This window comes from Ahaetulla prasina, chromosome 17 (assembly GCF_028640845.1).
Source record: "Ahaetulla prasina isolate Xishuangbanna chromosome 17, ASM2864084v1, whole genome shotgun sequence".
NCBI classification, from domain to species: domain Eukaryota; kingdom Metazoa; phylum Chordata; class Lepidosauria; order Squamata; family Colubridae; genus Ahaetulla; species Ahaetulla prasina.
This window is the reverse complement of record NC_080555.1, coordinates 246738-267309: the sequence shown is the minus strand read 5'-3', so window position 1 is coordinate 267309 and position 20572 is coordinate 246738. Positions and strand designations below refer to the sequence as shown.

General features: G+C 54.4%; 2 protein-coding genes across 3 annotated transcripts in view; both read left to right on the top strand.

The window, feature by feature from the left end:
* The first annotated feature begins 830 nt into the window (after nt 1–830).
* On the top strand, nt 831–6081 carry LOC131186775 (T-lymphocyte surface antigen Ly-9-like). 2 transcript variants are annotated; one of them, XM_058160693.1, is made up of 4 exons: nt 831–966; nt 1946–2272; nt 3479–3752; nt 5532–6081. In XM_058160693.1, the coding sequence occupies exons 1-4, from the start codon at nt 921–923 to the stop codon at nt 5920–5922; spliced, it is 1038 nt and encodes a 345-aa protein (XP_058016676.1). In that variant the 5' UTR covers nt 831–920; the 3' UTR covers nt 5923–6081. The 2 variants fall into 2 exon arrangements, with proteins under 2 accessions (XP_058016676.1, XP_058016677.1); XM_058160694.1 differs by having other exon boundaries at nt 3479–3745; nt 5532–5736.
* Nucleotides 6082–13008: 6927 nt separating this feature from the next.
* Nucleotides 13009–20572, top strand: part of KIRREL1 (kirre like nephrin family adhesion molecule 1) — a 38945-nt gene continuing 31381 nt past the window's right edge. Inside the window, exon 1 of the mRNA XM_058160090.1 lies at nt 13009–13189. Within this exon, the coding sequence (XP_058016073.1) occupies nt 13129–13189 (61 nt within the window). The 5' untranslated portion in view covers nt 13009–13128. The remainder of the gene's footprint in view (nt 13190–20572) is intronic.

The window sequence follows — 20572 nt, the reverse complement described above, 5'->3', positions numbered from 1 at the left end:
AGGCTGCTGTGTTTAATAACAGGCTATCTTACAGCCTGAGCCACCATGGCCCCACCGAGGCTGCCTCTCTTCCCCATCTCCCATCAGAAGACACTCTGCCAACCAGAGCCTGAAATACCAGCCAGGCAACATCCACGCTCAGAGGAGCCATTGTGTTATCTAGATGCTTACTTAAATAAAACGAGGAACATCTCCTTCTCTGTCCTGACCTGGAGAACCACCAAGCCCCCAGGCTACAGGTTGTGCCACGTTGACCCTGGAACGAGTGCCACTGGATCTGGTCAGGGTTTCCAGGAGATAATTGCACCAACTGTACCAACTGCACCAACTGTATCAACTGCACACTTTTTCCAGAAGTTAAGCTTCACTGGAGGTGGGGGACACGTTTTTCTTCTTGGTTCTGGGGAGATTTGAAGCCCTCCAGTTGGACCCTGGGAATTATTTGTTTGTTAAATTCACATGCCAGAATTCAGCCCAGGCATTGTTTGTTTGTTTATTCTATTTCTCTAGCCACCCAACTCTGGGCAGCTTACAATTCTAAAATTATAAAGCATTTAAAACAATTTTTTTAAAAATTGCGGCAGCTCCAGCAGCAGCAACAGTGATAGCGAAGCCAAGCCAAAGGGCCCTTCCCGCGTTTGGAGCCCCAGGGCCCAGGGGCAGAGGCACATTTTTGGCTCCTGCTGCAGCTGCTTTTCTCAACATGCCAAAGGCATATTTAATTTGTCAAGTAGTGGGGCTTCTCCTCCAGCTGAAGCTTCCTTCCCTGCTCCATAAACAGAGCTGGGGCATGTGACTTGCTCTCCAGACCACCCCCAGAAACAAAGAAGTTCCTTCTGGGGCGGGGGAGGAAGGGAAAGGAAGAGGAGACGCCCTTTTCCTTGTGACTCAGTTTGCAGATTTGTCACCGAAGGGCCAACATGGACTCCTGTGTCCTCCTGGCGTTCCTGCTGTTCTGCTGGGCAGGTGAGCCACAGGAAGGGCCCAGAGAGGTGCCTCTTCTGCTGGGGATGGCTGGGACAACCGATGTCACAGCTGGGGTTCTTCCTCCATGGGCACTTTTCCCAGCTGAGCCCCGCAACCATCAGAGCGTTTTTTTACCTTTTAAAAGCATTTTTTTACAACCTATTCAGCCGAATAGGTTGTAAAAATGCTTTTAAAAGTAAAAAAAAGCTGATGATTGGCCGAATAGGTTGTAAAAAATGCTTTTAAAAGGTTAAAAAAAGGCTTTGATGATTGCGTGGCTCAGCTGTGATCATCAGAGTCCCTTTTTAAACTTTTAAAAGCATTTTTTACAACCTATTCCTACTATTTGGGCGGGAAAAGCAAGTGAGCCAGAAAGAAGTGGCAAGCGGGCAAGCGGGCAAGCGGGCGATTGGGTGGGCATGGGCGGGTGGTGGGGGCAGGGATTTTTGCTACCGGTTCTCCTAACCAGCCGACGCAATCTGTACCGGATCGGTCGATCCGGTCTGAACCGGGAGCATTTTACCCCTGCCAACGTCCCTTGGCACCAGGGGCCAAACAGGTCGAGGACCACACTGGCAGCTTGCACAGAAGGCCAGAGAAATGCAAGGGGACCAAGGCATGGCAGTTTGTGGTGCTGAGCAGCAGAGGGCGCTGTTCCCTGACCAGTAGCAGGAGGACAGGAAGTGTAATGCAATATTTGGGAGGGGGGCACTGAGCACAGCTGGGAAGGGGAAAAGCAGGTGTAGACTTGAAGGAACTGGCTAAGGAGTTGGGAGAGAAGGAACTGGCTGGTGTTTTACAGCTGTTGTGGCAGTATTTGTTTGTGCAAATTGTCCCCCCACAAAAGGACATCAGCGGGTCTCCTGGTTGGCTGGCCCTCCTGTCTCCTCCTGTCCCCCAATGGGTCTCCAAGGAGGCTTTCCTGGGTGTGGTGTGTGTGTGTGTGTCAGAATTTGCTCCTCTCTCCCTTGTGTACCAGAAGCAGCCTCCGCACCTGACCCCCCCTTGAAGTCGGTTCGTGTGGGGGGTGCTGTCACGTTGCCCGTGACCATTCCCAAGGGCCAGAGTGTCAACAACCTCCTCCTGAGGGACTCCTCCAGGGAAATAGCCATCGCCATCTGGATGGATTCCAAAGACATCAGTGTTCTAAACATCAATTACGCTAACCGGGTGGCCTTCCAGAAAGACGAGATGGCCTTCAGAATTGCCAACCTCAGCCTGGACGACGGGGGCACCTACGAAATCTCCACCAGCTTCACCTCCCCCTCCCCAAAAGTGCTCAGCAGCTTCCTGGTGGCCATATTCAGTAAGGAATCTCCCTGCATCATAGATGAGTAGCAGTCGCGTAGAATCTCCCTGCATTGTAGATGAGTAGCAGTTGTGTAGAATCTCCCTGCATTGTAGATGAGTAGCAGTTGTGTAGAATCTCCCTGCATCATAGATGAGTAGCAGTCGCGTAGAATCTCCCTGCATTGTAGATGAATAGCAGTCGCGTAGAATCTCCCTGCATTGTAGATGAGTAGCAGTTGTGTAGAATCTCCCTGCATCATAGATGAGTAGCAGTCGCGTAGAATCTCCCTGCATTGTAGATGAGTAGCAGTCGCGTAGAATCTCCCTGCATTGTAGATGAGTAGCAGTTGTGTAGAATCTCCCTGCATTGTAGATGAGTAGCAGTTGTGTAGAATCTCCCTGCAATCGTAGATGAGTAGCAATTGCATAGAATCTCCCTGCATTGTAGATGAGTAGCAATTGCGTAGAATCTCCCTGCAATCATAGATGAGTAGCAATCGGGTAGAATCTCCCTGCATCGTAGATGAGTAGCAATTGCAGCGAGGGTCCCTCCTTTCAGGCTGCCCTGAGGAAGAGGAGGAAGTGGAGATGGTGGCGTGTTTTTCTAGGTCACAGAAAGTAGGAGAAGGCAGGACTCATAGCTGGAAACTTTGGCATAAGGGACAAACTAAATCTCCAGGAAATCAAATCCCTTTGAGATCTACATTGAAATCCAGCCCATTTTTTGACTGTTATACATGAAACAGAGATATGAGGCTGGGAGGGGCTGTCACACTACTTTCGGTTGAGCTAAATTTTAGGGGATGTTTTTAAAGACAAGCCTTTGGTTGGTCCGATTTTCAGGCATTTTGGCTTGACCGGGGGGGGGGGATCTCTCCAGCTAAACCTTCACCCGGGTTAGTGCTTCGAGCAGCAGTTTCTCTGCTCAATTGTTTTCTTCTGTGGAACTTTCAGTTCCTCAGTCACTTCTTGTGAGTTTGTGCAAGAGAGGCAGAAGTTGGTGTGTGACCTAATGCCCGCAAATCTGGGCCAAAAGCCGATTCGTTTTGCAGCACAGCTGGAAAACTATTCTGCGTTTGAAGGAAGGATGATTCTGCTTCCCTGGAAAGATTCAGGGGGTTAGGCTGGATGGCCTCAAGGGCCCCTTCCTGCTTCAGAATCCCAGGTCTTCTCTCCTGCTGCTGCTCCCTCTGAATTGTACCCCTCCCGTCTCTCCTGCCAGACATCACGGAGAGGATCTCCTCCTTGGAGAATGATTCCTGCTACATTTATCTGCAGTGTGAAGCAGGGATGGGGTCCAGCCACAGGGTGACCTACGCCTGGAAGGACACAGAGGCCGGCACCACCCTGAGCAAGGAGGCCTGGCTCACTCAGCTTGTGCCCACCAACCAGAAAAGGGCCTACACCTGCACGGCCCAGTCCCCCACTGCCCAGAGCACCTTCAGCTTCGTCCTCCAGCATTCTTGCATTCCCAACACCGCAAGTCCAGGTAAAAGGTGAAGAGGTTGTAGAAAAAAATGCTTTTAAAAGGCTCCTCTGATGATCCCAGCTGAGTTGCCTGATCGTCAGAGGCTTTTTTTTTCTTTTAAAGGCAAAAAAAAAAATGCTTTTAAAAGTAAAAAAAAAAAGTTGGTCATGCCCACCAAGTCACATTATCCACACGCTCCCCCGGCCACCAAGCCACACCCACAGAACTGGTAGTAACAAATTTTACATTTCACCACTGCCCTGCAGGTCCCCTCCCTTGGCTGTTAGAAATGCTTTCCCACTTGAGGCTGGGATAAAGATTCAGCCCTTGGTTCTTGTTTTATGGAGAAGCCCAAATCTTGCAGTCTGCAAGCGCCACTGAACGGGGCCCTCGGCAAAGTCTTGGCACTTCGGCAGATCCTTATTTTGGGGGGCATCATCCAAACTAGGTGTGGCTGTGGCCAGGTTGGCCCTTGGCTCTGCAAGAGCATAAAGGAGATCCCAAGGAAGCTCTGTGGCCCCTTTGCCCCTCTGGCACTCACAAGGTCCAAGCCCTGTAAAGAATACTACAAATAAGGCAGCCTGCCCAATTACCATTTTTGAGATCTAAGCAGATTTGTCAGCTATGTTTTAGAATAGTTGCACTTCTGAAGTTTGCAGAAGCAAATGTTCCCTCTTCGTTTTCGGTGTCCTTTGCATTATTCATTGGTTTCATTACTGGGTATTCAGCAATTCTTTTTGAAGTTCTTTAAGTCATTATTTGGCTAACCCTGCCACGCTGTAATGAGGGGTGGGACACAAGGAGGATGGGACTGGAGAAAGGAGAGCCGCTTAGGGCGGGGGTGGGGGGCAGGGAGAAGCCCGTCTGGATCAAGTGGGAAACTTTGGAATCTAAAATACAAAGTGGGCAGGGGGAGGAGTGACTGCAAAGTCCCAGCAACAACTAGGAAACAAGAGCCAAAGCTAATCTTCCCTGGAAACTTCTGGATAGGTTGCGTCACAGTTCCCATCGGCCACACTGGGAAAGGATGATGGGCAAGGCCAGGGAACTGGGGGAGGGTGTCTCCTGACTGCAGGCTGCCCTGCCCTATGGCCCCAAGCAAAAGGAAGACCAGCTAACGTAGCACAGAGGCTCTGGGTACTGAAATGGTCTGCTACCAATCGGGTACAACGGGCTTTCCTGTCCACACGTGTGATGGAGGTGCCCGACTCTGCCTTGCCAGTCCAGGGCAGGGGTTATGAAGTTAATGCGTTTTTTCAGATTAGTGCAAATATTCAGGGATTTGTGTGGATCTCAGCCCTTTTGCCACCAGGCTATGGACTTGGCTGTCCAACTTAGTGGCAGAACCTGCCCCCCCTCCACTTTGGGAAGCCCCCACTTCTGGCTCCCCTCACCATGGCTCCATGGCTCAGATCAGCCTCCCCCACTCCTGTGACTGTGGAAGGCTGTGGCCTTCCTTTGGATGGGCTGCTCAGGTATTAATGACCCCACCCACTTCCAGAGGTGAAATCCAGCAGGTTCTGACAGGTTCTGGAGAACCGGTAGCGGAAATTTTGAGTAATTCAGAGAACTGGCAAATACCACCTCTGGCTGGTCCCAGAGTGGGGTAGGAATGGAGATTTTGCAATATCCTTCCCCCAGGAGTGGGGAGGAAATGGGGATTTTGCAATATCCTTCCCCCAGGAGTGGGGAGGGAATGGGGATTTTGCAGTATCCTTTCCCCGCCACGCCCACCAAGCCACGCCCACAGAACCAATAGTAAAAAAAATGGATTTCACCACTGCCCCCCTTCCCTTTCCCACCTTAGGACCCTGGTCGCTGGGCTCTCTCCTGGTCAGAGGACTCCTGGTGACTGCTACTCTGCTGCTGCTGCTGTGACCCAAGAAGATCCTGCTTTTCCCGCTCCCCCAAGATACTTAAATGGGGCAAGCAAAGGGCCTGATGAAAGCTTATCATGGCACCAGCCCTTCCAGGTAGACCAAATCAAGCAACCCTCCAGAACTCTTTATTTCCTTGAGACCAGTCAGAATAAGAACATTTTTATCATTGCTTCTTATATCCCAGGGAATCAGCTTCAGCCCCCTTTGTTTATTTCATGGGTTTCGACACCCCACGAGGCATCTCCACACCAGCCCACACCAGCCTCTCCCGGGCTCCCACGTGCTGGCACAGGGGGTCCCTGTAGTGCCAGTTCTTAAGGCTGGAGGAGCAACCTGTCCGGCAGGTGGCGATCAGGGGCTGTCATGATTGAAAAGCAGCTTTCCTCCCTGTTTCCCAGGCATTTTTGTTTGTGTTGAAGGGCTTCCGGACGGGGCCATTTGCCTGCTGTTACCCATTAAAAGACGCCATGAAACCTTCCTGTGTGGGTCCTCTTGCAGGGGGGGGGATGGGGGGGTTCTGTGGAAGGGGAAGCACCGAAGAAGAGGGTCAGTCCTGGTGGGGGAGGCAGGAGGGACTCACACACACACCCCAAGAAGGGTGGGGCTTGAGCTCGCCTGGCTGCCTCCCAAAGGACAGCCCTTGATGGCTACTCCAACATTTTGGTTTCAACCACAACAATACACGAGCAAATGAATAGAATAGAATAGAATTTTTATTGGCCAAGTATGATTGGACACACAAGGAATTTGTCTTGGTGCATATGCTCTAGTGTACATAAAATAAAAGATACCTTCATCAAGGTACAACATTTACAACACAATTGATGGTCAATATATCAATATAAATCATAAGGATTGCCAGCAACAAGTTATAGTCATACAGTCATAAATGGAAAGAGATTGGTGATGGGAACTATGAGACGATTAATAGTAGTGCAGATTCAGTAAATAGTCTGACAGTGTTGAGGGAATTATTTGTTTAGCAGAGTGATGGCCTTCGGGAAAAAACTGTTCTTGTGTCTAGTTGTTCTGGTGTGCAGTGCTCTATAGCGTCGTTTTGAGGGTAGGAGTTGAAACAGTTTATGTCCAGGATGCGAGGGGTCTGTAAATATTTTCACAGATACAAATTCAAAGTAAACCGCTCCAAACTCGATTGCAGAAAATACGACTTCAGCAACAGAGTGGTCAATGCCTGGAACGCAGTACCTGACTCTGTGCTTTCATCCCAAAACCCCAAAAATTTTAACCTTAGACTGGCTACTGTTTTTGTTTTTTTTTAACATTTATACCCCGCCCTTCTCCGAAGACTCAGGGCGGCTTACAGTGTATAAGGCAATAGTCTCATTCTATTTGTATATTTACAAAGTCAACTTATTGCCCCCCCAACAATCTGGGTCCTCATTTTACCTACCTTATAAAGGATGGAAGGCTGAGTCAACCTTGGGCCGGGCTCGAACCTGCAGTAATTGCAGGCTACTGTGTTCTAATAACAGGCTCCTTACAGCCTGAGCTATTCCGGCCCTGTTGACCTCACCCCATTCCTAAGAGGTCTGTAAGGGGGCGTGCATAAGTGCATCTGCATGTCTACCGTCCCTGTCCTATAGTCCTTTTTATTTACCTTTTTCATGTATCCAAATTATGTTTATACTTTTACCTGTTATCTTATATATATGATTGACAAATAAATAAATAAAACTGCCCCACTGGGGACTGCTAGATGGGGCAGATCCTGGCACTCGCGATTGGCTTAGCAGAAGTGGAATCCAGTGGGATCGTACCTGGAGCTAAGCCCCTCAGGTGTTGCCTTGATTTCTTTTCCAAGCCATCATTGGCTGGCCTCATGGTACTCAGGAAGCGACTGCCCCGGAGACAGGGGCTCAGCTCTGAAATACAGCAAAGATTGATCTGGCTGTTGTGATCCAATTACTTCATTCTCAGCTTAGTCCAAATTAAGTCCAAAACAAATTCTTCATAAACAGTCCTTCAGCCTTATCACCAACCTTTGCCTACTTTGGCATCCTGCCAAAGGCTTTTCTTGACAAAAGTTCAGAAGCAAGAGACCCCGACAAAAAACAAATGTAGCAGCATTGCTTTCTTGCAAAGAACCCAAGAGCCATTGCTGTTCTTTTAAGCCTTATGGGAGGGGCCAATCATCTGGCCTTACTCCCGAGTCGTCCTTTTTGCTTTGGCTGCTCTTGCCTTCTGGCAGCTCTTTGCATCTGTGCACTAGGAACAGGCTCCTCCTGTTCCTCTGCCACTCTGCTATCTGCCTCTGGAGGCTCCGGAGTCGGCGCATCGCTCCCAGATGCCCCTGGCTCCATCTCTGCCTCCAACGCAGAGCCCTTGTCCGGGCCTTCTCCTGATTCCAGGACTGGCCCATGTTCCTCCCCGGCCTCCTCACTGTCCGACTCCGCTGCCAGCTCCGCAGGCTGCTGGCGGACCACAACACTGGCTACAGGATCAGCCAAGGCTTTGAACCTCTTCAGCAGCAGATCCTTCTGGGGCTGAAAACAAGGGACCACCAAGTCACCCCCTTCTGCCCCAGTGATTTCCACTCCGCCTTAAGCAAGCATGCTTTCCATGCAGGAATACCCACCGACCCACCCCGGCTGTGCTGTGCTTGTGTTCTCCGTAAGACCGTGGTGCCCAGGAGATGCCATGCGAGCCCCAGCAGAGGTGCCAATACCAGGCTTTCCCATCTGCGAGGCGAGAGCATTGGGATCAGCAAGGAGCCCAGCGAGGGCACCGGGCAGGCGGTTGTCACTCCTCATATTTATGGCTCTGAATCAGAGGGGAAGCTGTAAGTCAAGATATCATAAAGCATCCCTTAGTTTATAATAATTGAATTATTTACTGGCGACCCTGCTAAATGCTGAGTGGTATAAATTATTGAGTGACAGATCTGCCACGAAGTTCCCATAAATAAGTAATTCTGTGCCGTCTTAATGTTCTCACTAAATAACTCACTCGGGCTTCTGTCTAAACGCTGTTTTGGGAATATTACTCACAAGGCTGGCTGGTGAATCAGGCCAGGCTTCCAGCGCTCCCCTCTGGGCACCCCCTCTCCTTGAGGGTCCTTCGCTGTCGTCCCCCCTCCCCGGTGCTTGGGAATGAATGGGGGGGGGTGCCCGCAGATCCCCCTGGTGAAAAAGCCTGCTCAAGGGGAGGGGGAATATCAAACACCACAAGCAGGAGGTTCCAGAGAAAACCAGCAGCCTTGAAAGTCCAGCCCTTTTGGAAAGCAGCCTCTGCACAAGGTGAAGGAGCCGGAATGGCAGTGGGCAGTGGGCAGTGGGCAGTCAGGGCCTCCTAGGTGACTCAGAGGTGGTTTCAGATAGACTGCTGACAGATAGACAGATAAAACTGAAGACATCAAATCCAGATGCCAGCCCCTTCTCCTCCACCTTCTTCTCCTCCTCCTCCTCTTCCTGCAAGGGAAGCCTGCAGAGGGTCATTTGGACAGAGGCAAATGGCAGCTGGGTCAGCTGGCAGCTGCCCCACAACAATAAAGGCCAGGCTAAGTGGAGAAGCATGAGCTGTCCTATGGGCCACTGTTCTCGCCTTCCTGGAAGGCGATGGGGCCCCTCTTGCCCACCCACCTGCCTGTTTTCTTGAAAAATACCGCTCCGCCATGCCTAGGAAGGCTGCCTTCGCCATCTGGACTCCTGGCAGACTCAGCCCTGCCCAAAACCTGCCAGGGAGGCGCTGTGTGAATAAGTGGGTCGCCTTTCCCAGCTTCTCTCTGCCTCCCCTGAGACGAAGAGCTGCTGCATAGAGCAAGATGGGGCAGAGCCCTCCCCCGGGCTCTCGGTTTGTCTTGGTTTTGCTCCCCTCCATGGTCACAAAAATCCCTTTGCCAAATTGTGCCCAAGAAGGCCAATTCCAGAAGAAGGGGCAAAGCATCTGGAGTGCCCAGGGGCCTGGCAGCCGCCACAGGATAGTTATGGGACGAGCCCTCCAAGCAGAGACCTAAGGAGAGAGACCTAAGGAGAGAGCGAGGGGCTGAATATGCCTGTTGCTCTGCGCAGCAGCCCTCCGAGAGGCTGTTAATGAGCCGAGAGTGCATGGCTGCTTTGACATGGGTTTCTGCAGGCTGCGTGGAGACATGAAGCATAGGAGAAACACCGTTATGAGTCTTATTATGATGGTCACAGAAGAGGCGGGAGACTGAGGGCTGCTGGGCTGGCGTTTCCTTTCCCGGGAGTAACTGGGTCTCACTCTGTTTAGATTTTCCAGCTGCTGATAGCCATGGGGAAATAATTACTCTGGTGGGTGTTGTTTAGTTAAATAAAGCTGCCAGATCAGAAGAAGCTGACAAAGAAAAAAATCAGTAAAAGCAAGGCACGCGAGAGACTGAAGCTATGCAGGATTACCCTCAGGTGCCCCTTCCTAGCCAAGTGGCAGCGAGTTCCACTGGAGGCTCCTTTCACGCTACTAAAGCATGCCAGCTGGGGCATTAAACACCTCTTAGTCATGGCTGCTAGTCTGCAGCAGCACCAGGAGGCTCTCCAGTTCCTCAAACTCAGCCTTGCTGTTTCTTTGCCACTTGCTAAATTCACATCTAGCTTGTTCTAGCTATTGGGTGCAAGAATCTCAGTGCCCAATAAAAAAGTCCAAGCATCCCTGGAATGGAGTTGAGGCCTCTCTGGAGGTGTGCCAAGGAAGGGGGGTGGGGGCACCGCAGATCCGAGGGCCTGGAAACAGCCCATGCTGAGAGGGGTTCAGGTGTGGAAGCCGTCCTCCCTGGATTCAGCCACAGCCACAGCAGCTGAGCCTCCGGCTCTCTGGCATAGAGTGACACGTGCACAAGGCCAGGTGCCCCCACCTCCCTTGCTGAGCCGCCACTGGTTCCTGCTCACCTCTGAATGGATCCAGAGCTACAGCTAATTGTCTGAAAACAACACGGTGGCTGCCTCCAGGCCTTCTGGAAGTGCAACCAAGAGGAAACGCGGGGAGACCTGGAGTGAACACCTACGTTTGTGCAAATTAGTGCTCCCGTCTGATCCCCAGCCACAGCTGTGGGTTGCCTTGCACTATGGACTGCACCGCTTTTGCAGAAACCTGGGAGGCAGCCGAGTCCATCTGTTGACAAGGTGAGGTGGCAGGTCTGCCAGAAAGTGGGATCCAGAGGTGGGTTTCAGCAGGTTCTGACCAGTTCTGGAGAACCGGTAGTGGAAATTTTGAGTAGTTCGGAGAACCGGTAGTAAAAATTCTGACTGGCCCCGCCCCCATCTATTCTCTGCCTCCCAAGTCGCAGCTGATCGGGAGGAAATGGGGATTTTGCAGTAACCTTCCCTTGGAGTGGGGATGGAATGGAGATTTTACAGTATCCTTCCCCTGCCACACCCACCAAGCCACGCCCACCAAGTAATGCCATGGCCACCAAACCACACCCACAGAACCGGTTGTAAAAAAATTTGAAACCCACCATTGGTGGGCTCCGTTGTGTTGCCCCCCTCCCCCCCAAGTTGGGGCCATCACCCGCCATTCAAATGCACCCCAAGGCCCGAGGGCAAGGCAGGCATCAGCAAGAACCTCAGAGAGGGTACCTTTGGGGAGGCCCAGAGAAACTGTTAATGGATTAATTAATTAAAAAGTTAATGACAGCGAGAGGCGTGCAATTGCTGAGGCTGGCTGGAACGTCCCGCCTCCTTTTCCTTCAGACGTCTCACACTGAACCTCAGTTTCCCTTTTGGCATCTCAGCTCTTGAAGGAGCTGTCTTCAAGCATGCGGGCCAAGTTCAACCCTAATTATTCTGGGGTGCAGGAGGCCCGAGACCAGGGTCCGCGCCCCTGCGAGGAAGAGCAGTCTTTTTGAGGGCGGGTCGCCACCGGGGGGCGCCAGGGAGCTTCCGAAAAGCGCTTTCCAACTTTTCAGAGCGCGAAAGAAGGTGGAAGAAGTTTTTGCACGGATCCCGGACGGTGTGTCCAAAGAGGACGGATGGTGTGTGGTGGGGTGGAGAGTTACGCTCCTCCTTGCCGCTTCCCCACCTCTCGCTCAATGCTGAGGGAGGGGCGGGTGCCGTGTTGCCACGGAGGCTCCTGAATTGTCTGGGGCAAAGCAAGCTTGAAAGGCCTCCCGATTCCGGGGGCTGACCAAGGGAGCAGGGGGGAGCCCTTCGGAGCCCCGGGTGGGGATGTGACCGGCTCAGGCCTCGAAGGCCAGAAGAGAGGAGCTCCGGCCAGGGCCAGCAGCCGATCTCCTCCTGGGGAGGCGCTGTTTCCTGTCAGAGCCTTCTAGGCAGCCACAAAGCGAGTTGGGGCGGGGGGTGTCCTCACCCTCGGCCTGCTCCCCCACCCACCCCGTTAGCTCGAAGAGACCATTAGCCTTCCCAGCCCCGGACCCTGTTTCTCCGGTTAGGGTCACCCAGCAGGAAGCCCCCGGCGGTACTTCGCAGGGATGGACGGTCACGGATCCCTTCAAAGGACGTTCTAAGCCGCCCGTAGGACGGAAGGCTCGGCTCGGGACGGTCTACTTTGCAGGGCTGATCGAAGCGCACTGAGTTGACACAGGTCCGACCTCCGGAGGTTGGGGGTTCCCCGGCCCATCAGCCGCCGGCTCATCACGCCATCCCGTTAGGCTTCCACTGAATCAGCCACGGCAACGGCTTCCAGCCGGCCGAAAACGGTGGGTCGCAGATCAGCCACGCAAGGCCGTACTGGTTTGTGCCGAGGGAGAGGCACTCTGCGCATGTTCAGAAACATCCTGCTATCCTGCAGGTGCGAGGTGGGAGAGGGATGTCAGCGGACGCAGGATGGGGGAGCCGAAGCCAGCGCCAGCGGAGCCTCTCCCGGGAAGCTGCGGCTTTTGCCTCTGTGCAGCCCCGCCGGGAGGTAAGGGGCGGTCGGGCCCGGGGGGTACCTTGCCCGGAAAGGGGTGCGCATCGATTTGCTTGGGCTCCTGCGGTGGTGTGAACCCACCCAACTAGGGTGTTGTATAAACGGTTGCTTACAATCTGCCCCCACCCCCACCCCGAATCCCCGCAAGGGGAGACCCTTTGGCCACGGCGGGAGGAGCGCCCCTCGCCAAGCCGGGGAAGGCCGGAGTCTCGGGATCAAAGTCTGCCTGCCAGCCGGGGGCTGCGCTGGAAGCGGCGGGAGAGCGTCCCCCTCCCGGCTGCGGCCGCCCTGCCCACTCGCGAATTCCCACCCGAGCATTGGGCAGCACCGGACTCCCCCATCCCCATCGCTCACGTCGCGCGGGCAGCGTCGCTAGCGGCGCAGCGGCATCCCCCAGTCTCCGGACCTCCCTGCGCCCGGCTGGGCCAATCCGGCGCGCGCTCGCTCCCCGGCGACGGTCCCTTCCTCACTCCTTCCCCCCGCCCGTCCGCCCGCCCCCCCCCTCTCCCCCTCCCCCGCCCGCCCGCCACCCCAGAGGTTCCTCTCCCGCCTCCTTTCTCCTGCTTCTCCTCCCCTTCGCTGGAAGGAGCAGCGGCGAAGACGGCGCTGGGCGCGCGGGGTAGCAGGAGGCCCCGAGCGGGCGGGCGGGCGAGCGCCGAAGCCAGCCCCGCCGCGCCGGGAGCGATGCTGCCGTGGCTGGCCGTCTTGTGCGTCTTCTCGGGAGTCGAGGCCGCCTTCGCGCAAGGTAAGTGGCGCCCCGACGGCCGGCCGGAGCCTCTCCCGACGGCCCTGCCGAGAGAGGGCGCGCCGACTCGGCGCACGGGGCTGGCGGAGCGTCTTCGGGGCGGGAGAGGCGGCGTCCTAGCGCCCGCCCCGTGGCTCCGCTTCGCCTCTCGGGCCGGGCAGGGATGGCTCGCTTCGCGACGCGGGACAGAGAAGCGGCCGCCTCCGGTAGGGGCCGCCTGAGGAGCAACAGCCCGCTGCGAAGTTGGGCCGGGCCGGGCCGCGCTCCGCGAGAGCAGCTGTGTCGTTTTGAGCCCGCCGCCGCCAGGCAGCCTTTGAAGTAGCGGCGTCGGCGCGGGTCGGGTCCCCGCGAGCGGTGGCCAGAAGCCGGAGCCCCCCCGCCGTCCCTCCTCCCGCAGCCGTTCCGCCGAGCCCCGGGCTTGGGAGGCGGGCGGGCGCCTCGCTGCCTTGTTTCCTCCGTTGTCGTGATGGTGGGTGGATGGGAGGTTCAAAAGTTGTTCTCACTTGGCCCGCGAGCCCATCGGTGGGAAGGAGCGGCGCCTCGGTGGGAGCCGGGTCTGGGGGCGGCTCTTCGCAAAGAAGCGAGAGCGAGCTCAAATGGAAAAGCGGCTCGCTGTCAGTTCATTCCTCCCTCGGGCGGCCTCGCCTCGCTTCCTTTCGACGTCCCGCGTGGAGTTGGAATTAAGAGGGGGGGATGCAGGAGCTGGGGCGGGCGTCCTCCATCTCCGGACCAACCAGAGGAGGCGTACAGGAAGAGTCCCCAGGGCAGGCAGGGTCGGGGGGGGCTCTTCTGCCAAGGGCCGGCGGGGGTCCGTGCTTGGCGGCCGGATCGGGGCGCGTGCTTAGTGGGGCGCTCGGCGAATGGCGAGTATGTTTGGGAGGGGGATCCGCTCTCTGCAGGTGGGGCCGGACCCTGCGATGCTGCTTTAGGCACAGCCCCCCCAAAGGGACCGGGTGGCTCACTACAGAGGGCGCGTCGTCGACCAAGGGGGGGAGATTGTTCCCGGCCCCTCGAGCCGCTGGCATCCTTGTTTTGCATATGGCGCCCACCCCGGGGCGGGCATGGAGGGGGGAGCCCGGTCTCCGGCGTTTGGGGGGGCGGGGCTGCCGGAGGAGGCGGAGGCGAGGTGGCTGTGCTGGGGAGGGCTGGGGCGGGGGGGGGGGTTTGGAGCCTGACGTAATTCTCCCTTTCCTATCTCGTGTGCCATAAACAGCTAGCGTTACTAATAGTTATAAAATGTGCGTGTGTGTCTGTGTGTGTGTTTAACTGGCTTGGTTCTCAGTCACAACTGGGCTCCTTCAGGCAGCTTGTCCACGAGAGGTGGGGGGGAGGAACAGCTTCCAAGGGTCGACCTGCTTGCCCCTTCCAGTGCATTTTTCAGCATTTGTGAGATCTTGCATTGAAATTTAGGTAGCAGAGTCTTCCCTGAATGATTTTATGGAATTCTGTTTAAAAAAAAAAAAAGCCATGAGGACTGGAGACTTATACAAAGGTTTTCCATGAACATCCTGATTTCTGGGGAAGAAAAAGCTTGAGAGCATCTGGAAGTGGGTCAGAACAAAGGCCTAACCCGGTGCCTCCAGAGTGGGCGGGGGACTTGAAAAAGATCCTTGGGGGGGGGGAATCTTGCCATGGATGGAGCAAGGAGGCCCTGCCTAAACTCAGCATGGAGAGCAACGCTGGTTCCTGTTCAGTGGATCTCCCACATTCAGAGGCACTCTACCACGAGCTTGTTTTCTAAGCTTGTATGTGGGTGTGTGTATCACCATCTTCCCAAATTGTATCTTTTTTAGGCAAAAAGCCCTCTGGGGAGGGATGAGGGGTGGCATGGAGGGGAGGGATTAAACTGTTGATGTGGGTGGCAGAAGCTGACCGCCCTCTTGGCCCCATGTGGCGGGGGGGGGGGGCAACTGGGGCAGCCCCTCCCCTCAGGGCCCCATTCCATCAATCCAGGCAGGAGGGAGGAGGGCTTCTGTTGGGATTCTGAGGAAACAGAAGGGGCGGGAGGGGACCCTAGAGGGCAGAATTCCTGGGGGGGAGGGGCAGGCTGTCCTTGGAGATGCAAGGGGATATGGGGCTTTATGGGACAAGGCCTCCGCAGGCTATTAAGGGGCTAATGGGAAAGAGGGCCTGTGAAGGGGGCTCCGACCCTCCCCCATGGACTTTCTTTTTGCATTCCAGACCTGCAGACGTTTACTGGAATGGGTGTTCTGGCTGAGGACAATGGGGGTTATATAGTCAGCATGTCTGCAAAGGCCCAGGCTGGGGAAGGGAATGAGGGAAGAGGAGCTGGACCCTCTTACGCTCCCACTCCCCCCACTCAAAAGACACGCAGGCACTTAATTACAAAGAGGGGGTGTGTGCCGACATCCCCTCCTTGGAATGGGGGAGGCATGCTGCTCTGCCGCTGGCCAAGAGCTCCATCGCTCCTCATTTTTCACAAAATAATTTTCTGTATTTTATCTAAATGAAAGTCATTTGTCTTCCCTCTCCACCCTCTTTCAATCATCCAGCAGGGGTCTTTCCATGATGGCATGTCACAAATTGAAATATTCATTCATTTTCAGAGCCATTCTGCGGGTGGATTATTTTTCATCTCCTTTTCAAGATGAAGAAGGGGCGAATCTGAAAGGAAAAAGATTAAGGCTCATTGTCGGGAGTGGGGGGAAGGAGCTCCCATTGGCCGCTCTGGCTGGGGTTCATGGGACTTGTTGTCTGGCCCAACATGGCACTTCCAGGTTCAGGTTCACTCTGCCTTCGAACCCCTTGGTCTTTCTTGTCCCCTGGCCCTGCTTTTGAGCTTCTCTGTCTGATTTCCCATCGGGGAGGCGGGGTGGGGTTAAGATGGTCTCTGGCCTAACTTGGCAAGCTGCGTCTTTTGCTCTTAGCAGCCCTGGCCATTAGGAAGAGCAGGTCTCCAGTGAAGGGAAGAGCTGGGCACAGCCTCCAACCACAGGGGCAGTCTATCGTAGTTTCTGGGAACAGGCAAAAGGAGAAAGGGCTGAAATCTAATGGCTGTTTCATCGAGCAGGACTGGCCTGATAGTTTTAATTGGGATTTTTAATTGGGAGTTTTAGATGGGTTTTATAGTGTCAGCCAAATTTAAATATTTTATCTTATTTTAATGTTTGTGGAAATGGTTTTAATATGGCTGTAAACCGCCCTGAGTCCTTCGGGAGAAGAGCGGTATAGAAATATGATAAATAAATAAATAAATAAATAAATAAATAAAATCTGTGTTAGATCTAGGCCCAGTTCTAGGCCATAGCGTCTTTTCCAGGCTGGGGATGATGGGAAGTGAGGAGAATGGCAGGGGGAAGGACCTTCTGAGCAACTGAGGTAGCTCAGGAGGTTAGAAGGGGACCCCCTCCTTCCTTGGGCTCTAGCCCTCACGGTCACGGCAGAAGGCCTGGCCAGCCAACCCCTGTGCCCACCTGCGAGCTGCCCTCCGCCAGCCGCATGACCTTCTCTGCCTTTGCAGGGCCCCAGCAATCTGCCCTGGGAGGCAGCCTCTGTGGGCAGCTGGTCTCCTTGCAGCAAAATTGTGTCCCCCACCCCCACCCCCGCTTCTGTGGGGGGGAGGGAAGAAGCTTGGGCAGAATTACTCCTAGGGAGAGGGATCTAAGCCCCCCCCACCCTTCCCTGGTCTAAAGGCCACTTAAGGAAATTGGGGGTCTGTGCTAAGCCAAAGCTCCCTGAAGATTCAAGAGCTTTAAATCCCCACTTTATGGGGGGGTGGTATCTTTGCGAACTGCATATCTTCTTCCTCTTCCACTCTGCTTCACTCCAGAGCTCAGAAGTGAGGAGGGGGTGGGCTCCAAACAATCTTTTCTGAAGTGGAGGAGAAAGTGACCTTTGCAGATCATTTGGGGGGGGGGCTGGGACCAGCCGGCCTCCTCCCCCTCCCAAGGGGAAGGGATGCAGCTGCATCATGGAGGCCTTGTGAGGCACCAAGCAGGCCCAGAGGCCCCCCCATCTCCAATCTCAGTTCTCCCCTCCTCTTTTGAGAGCCTGTCTCAAAGATGTCTTTTGGGGGGGGCACTTGGCTCCAAGAGGGGGTCCCTGATGCGATGCCCACTTGGTTGTCTCCCCTCCCTGGCATCCAGCCCTGTCCTTTCCCTGCTGGGACCCTTAGCTGCTGGGCTGGCCTTTGGCTTCCCTCCTTCTGGGCATGGTCTCCCCTGCTTTTAAGGTGGGGGGTCTTGACTCTATTACCTGGAGCGCAAGTCCACATGGGAAGAAGCTCTGGAAGGGGCCAAGGTCAAGGCTCCACCAGCAAGAATAGTCTACCTCTGTGGAACAAGCAAGGGGAAGGGAGGGCCTGTTGCTGCTGGGGCTGGGGTGCCTTCTTGGAGGAGATCTGGCCTTCCCTCCTTCCTTCCTTCCTTCCTTCCTTCCTTCCTTCCCTCCTTCCTTCCTTCCTTCCTTCCTTCCTTCCTTCCCTCCCTGCTGGTTCCTTCCCTGGCAATGGCTACCAGGGGATTAGAGCTAACTCTTCCTAAAGATTCCCCTAATTGCTTGGCTTAGCTCAGGTTTTATCATCAAAGCAGCCGTTATTTTCTCTCTAGCCTGCTTTTCTTTTTATTATCTCTTAATTAATCACTCTGGCGTTCACACTTAGAGGATAATTAGAGTCCCTTGAGCCCCCCCCCAGCTCATCTTCATAACCTCTGGCTCTGAGTAGCTGGGGAGAGGGAGAGAAGGAGAGGAGAGGAGGGGGGCAGGGAGCAGAAGAAGCCCTACCTTGGGCCCCTCTTCCAGAGCAAGGGAGCTTGGCAGGCTGCTGCCCTCATGCCTGAGGGCAAGGAAATGGGTCTTGTATTACCGTGTTTCCCCGAAAATAAGATCCTGCTTTATATTTTTTGGAACCCTAAAATAAGCGCTTGGCCTTATTGCCAGGCTCTCAAAAGTCCTCTTGGGTTTATTGTCAGGGGGTGTCTTGTTTTGGGAGAAACGGGGTAGTACGTGGATCCCTTTTGAGAGTGGCTTTGAAGGTGACCCTGCAAAACACACCCAGGGGTACAATACCTGGCCTTTCCCTAAAGAAGGGGGCATTTTGCTGCCAAAATGTAGAAAAGATGGGTCCCACCTTCCTCGAGGTTTTTCAAGAGTTCCCCAGTGGTTTGTTTTGTCTTGTGTCTGCCTTTTCCCAGGAATCCTGGGGCCGCCAAGAGTGCATGGCATCTTCCTCAAACTACAGTTCCCATGATTCTCTGGGAAAAGCCCCCTTGGGGGTTAAAAAGCAGAGCTGGAAGATGATAATCAGAGGGGGGGGGGCTGAGTCCAATTGAGGTTCCGCCTGAGATGAGGCAGGTTAATCAGATGGGCTGCTTGACAATAACAGCAAACCAGTGAGGGGGATCTGCTTTGTGCCTCCAATCCCTCAAGCATTGGTTGCAAAACTTCCTCCCTTCCTTCCTTCCTTCCTTCCTTCCTCCCTCCTTTCTTCCCTCTCTTTCCTTCCCTCCTCCCTCCCTCCCATTTTTACTCAAATGAAAGTTTCTGTAAATGTGCCTGCCTGTTGGGAGGGGGGCTTAAAGATGGCCCCAAGCCTGAAATATTTGGGGTCTCCTGGGAATCCAGATGGGTATGTTTGTGTACACAGGAGGAGGGGGGTGGGAGACGAGCGAGGGGTGGGCCATTGTTTTGCCAGCGAGAAGCTGCAAGGAGCCTGGAAAGAAAAGAGGCGGCTGAAATATCGCTATCCAACTTTTATTGCAAAATTGGAGAACAGTTGTACGCCTGGAGGTGTTTCCATAGAAACACCAAAGAAAGGGAGATGGGGACTGTGTGTGTGTGTGTGTGTGTGTGTGTCTGTGAGAGAGAGAGAGAGAGAGAGGGAGGGAGGGAGGGAGAGGGAGAAAGAGAAAGAGAGACAGGCGTATTGGAGGCAACAAACCAATCAGAGTAAATGCTTCAAGGGTTGAACAAAAAACCCATTCAGCAATAATTAAGTAAGAGAAGCCTTATCAAGGGAGCTACTCCTGAATGGCAGCCGCTTCCCTCCTCCCCTCCCTGGGAGCTGAGGCAAAAGTGACTCTTGTGATGATGATGAAGAAGATGAAGATGTCTCCCTCCCTGCTTGTCCTCTAGAATACAGAGGCCAGCCAGTTGAATGGTCAGGTCAGGCCAACCCGCTGCCGGTGGATGAAACCCACCCACCCCAGGCTTCTCCCACATTCCCCCTTGCTGAGCAACTGGTGCGGCCCTTTGCAGCCTGGCTGGCAAAGGTGACCATCCCGCCCCCCACCCTCCCTTGGCTTACCTAAGGAAGGATGGGGAAATCTGCTGTTTCAGGATCTGGTTACAAATTTGCCCTTTTCTAACCTTGGTCAATTTCATTTAGGAATTGTTTAGAAGTAGCTAGAGCTCTTTGAAGTTTTGCTTTTATTTGAAACAAGTTACCATTTGGCCTTTGTAACAAAAGGAGGGCCTGGTTTGCTTGCAGACATGGAGGGTCCCAGCCCGCAGGGATGGAATGAAGCCACACCTGGGGACAAAGTGGCATAAAAAGTGCCCAAGAAAGACGTGGGATGAAGGTCTTTCCGCCTCCTCCTCCTCCTCCTTCTCGCAGCGGCTGCCTTTGGGGCTGTCTGCGGGGAGTTTCAAGATGCCAGGGAGGAAGGGCACAACCTGGGCAGCCTAGCAGGAGAGGTCCTGAAGCAGGCCCTGGGAAGCCTTGCCAAGGGCTGATCCCCTTGGGCTGCAGCCAACTGTAAAGACAGCTCTACAGACAAACAGGGAAGGCGCCATACGGTAATGGCTTTATTTGGCCCAACCGAAATCCCTCGAAGAGTTCGTTAACTGGCCCAGCCGGTCACGGCTGTCAGGCTTTGCAAACTCCTCCTGTGACATCGGGATTTAGGTGCTGCTTCGTTCCATGCGCAAGTTCCCACTCGACCCTGAAGGGCCTTGTGTCAACCTGCCTGGATTCCACGCTGCATCCCCCTCCGAAAAATCCCGTACCTCTCCTGCACAGTGGGTCGGGACGCCTCCCTCCCTTCTTCTGGGCTGGGGCCAAAAAGCAGGCTGGGCTGGGTCGCTTGTCTTGCCTGCTTTTTGCCTTGCCTCCTGCTTCTCTGGGCCAAGAAGAGGGTGGGGAGCGCTCTTGCTTTGCTGCTGGGGGGGAGGGGTTTTCCCCTCTCCTCTCTGCATCGACTCATCATCAAATTTGCCCAGGTGAGCAACCAACGTCGTTGGGCAAAGATGGCCAGTGCCAACTTGTTGGTTGGCTCCCTTGGCGGCTATGTTTGCCCACAGAGTTTTCTGCAGACTAAGTAGCTGAGCAGCCGGATTCGGAGGGGGATGGAGCTGTGGTGGGCTGCCTCTCTCTGGAGGGTACTTGCACCATCCTCCCCCCTCCTCTAAGTCCTGGGGGAGCTT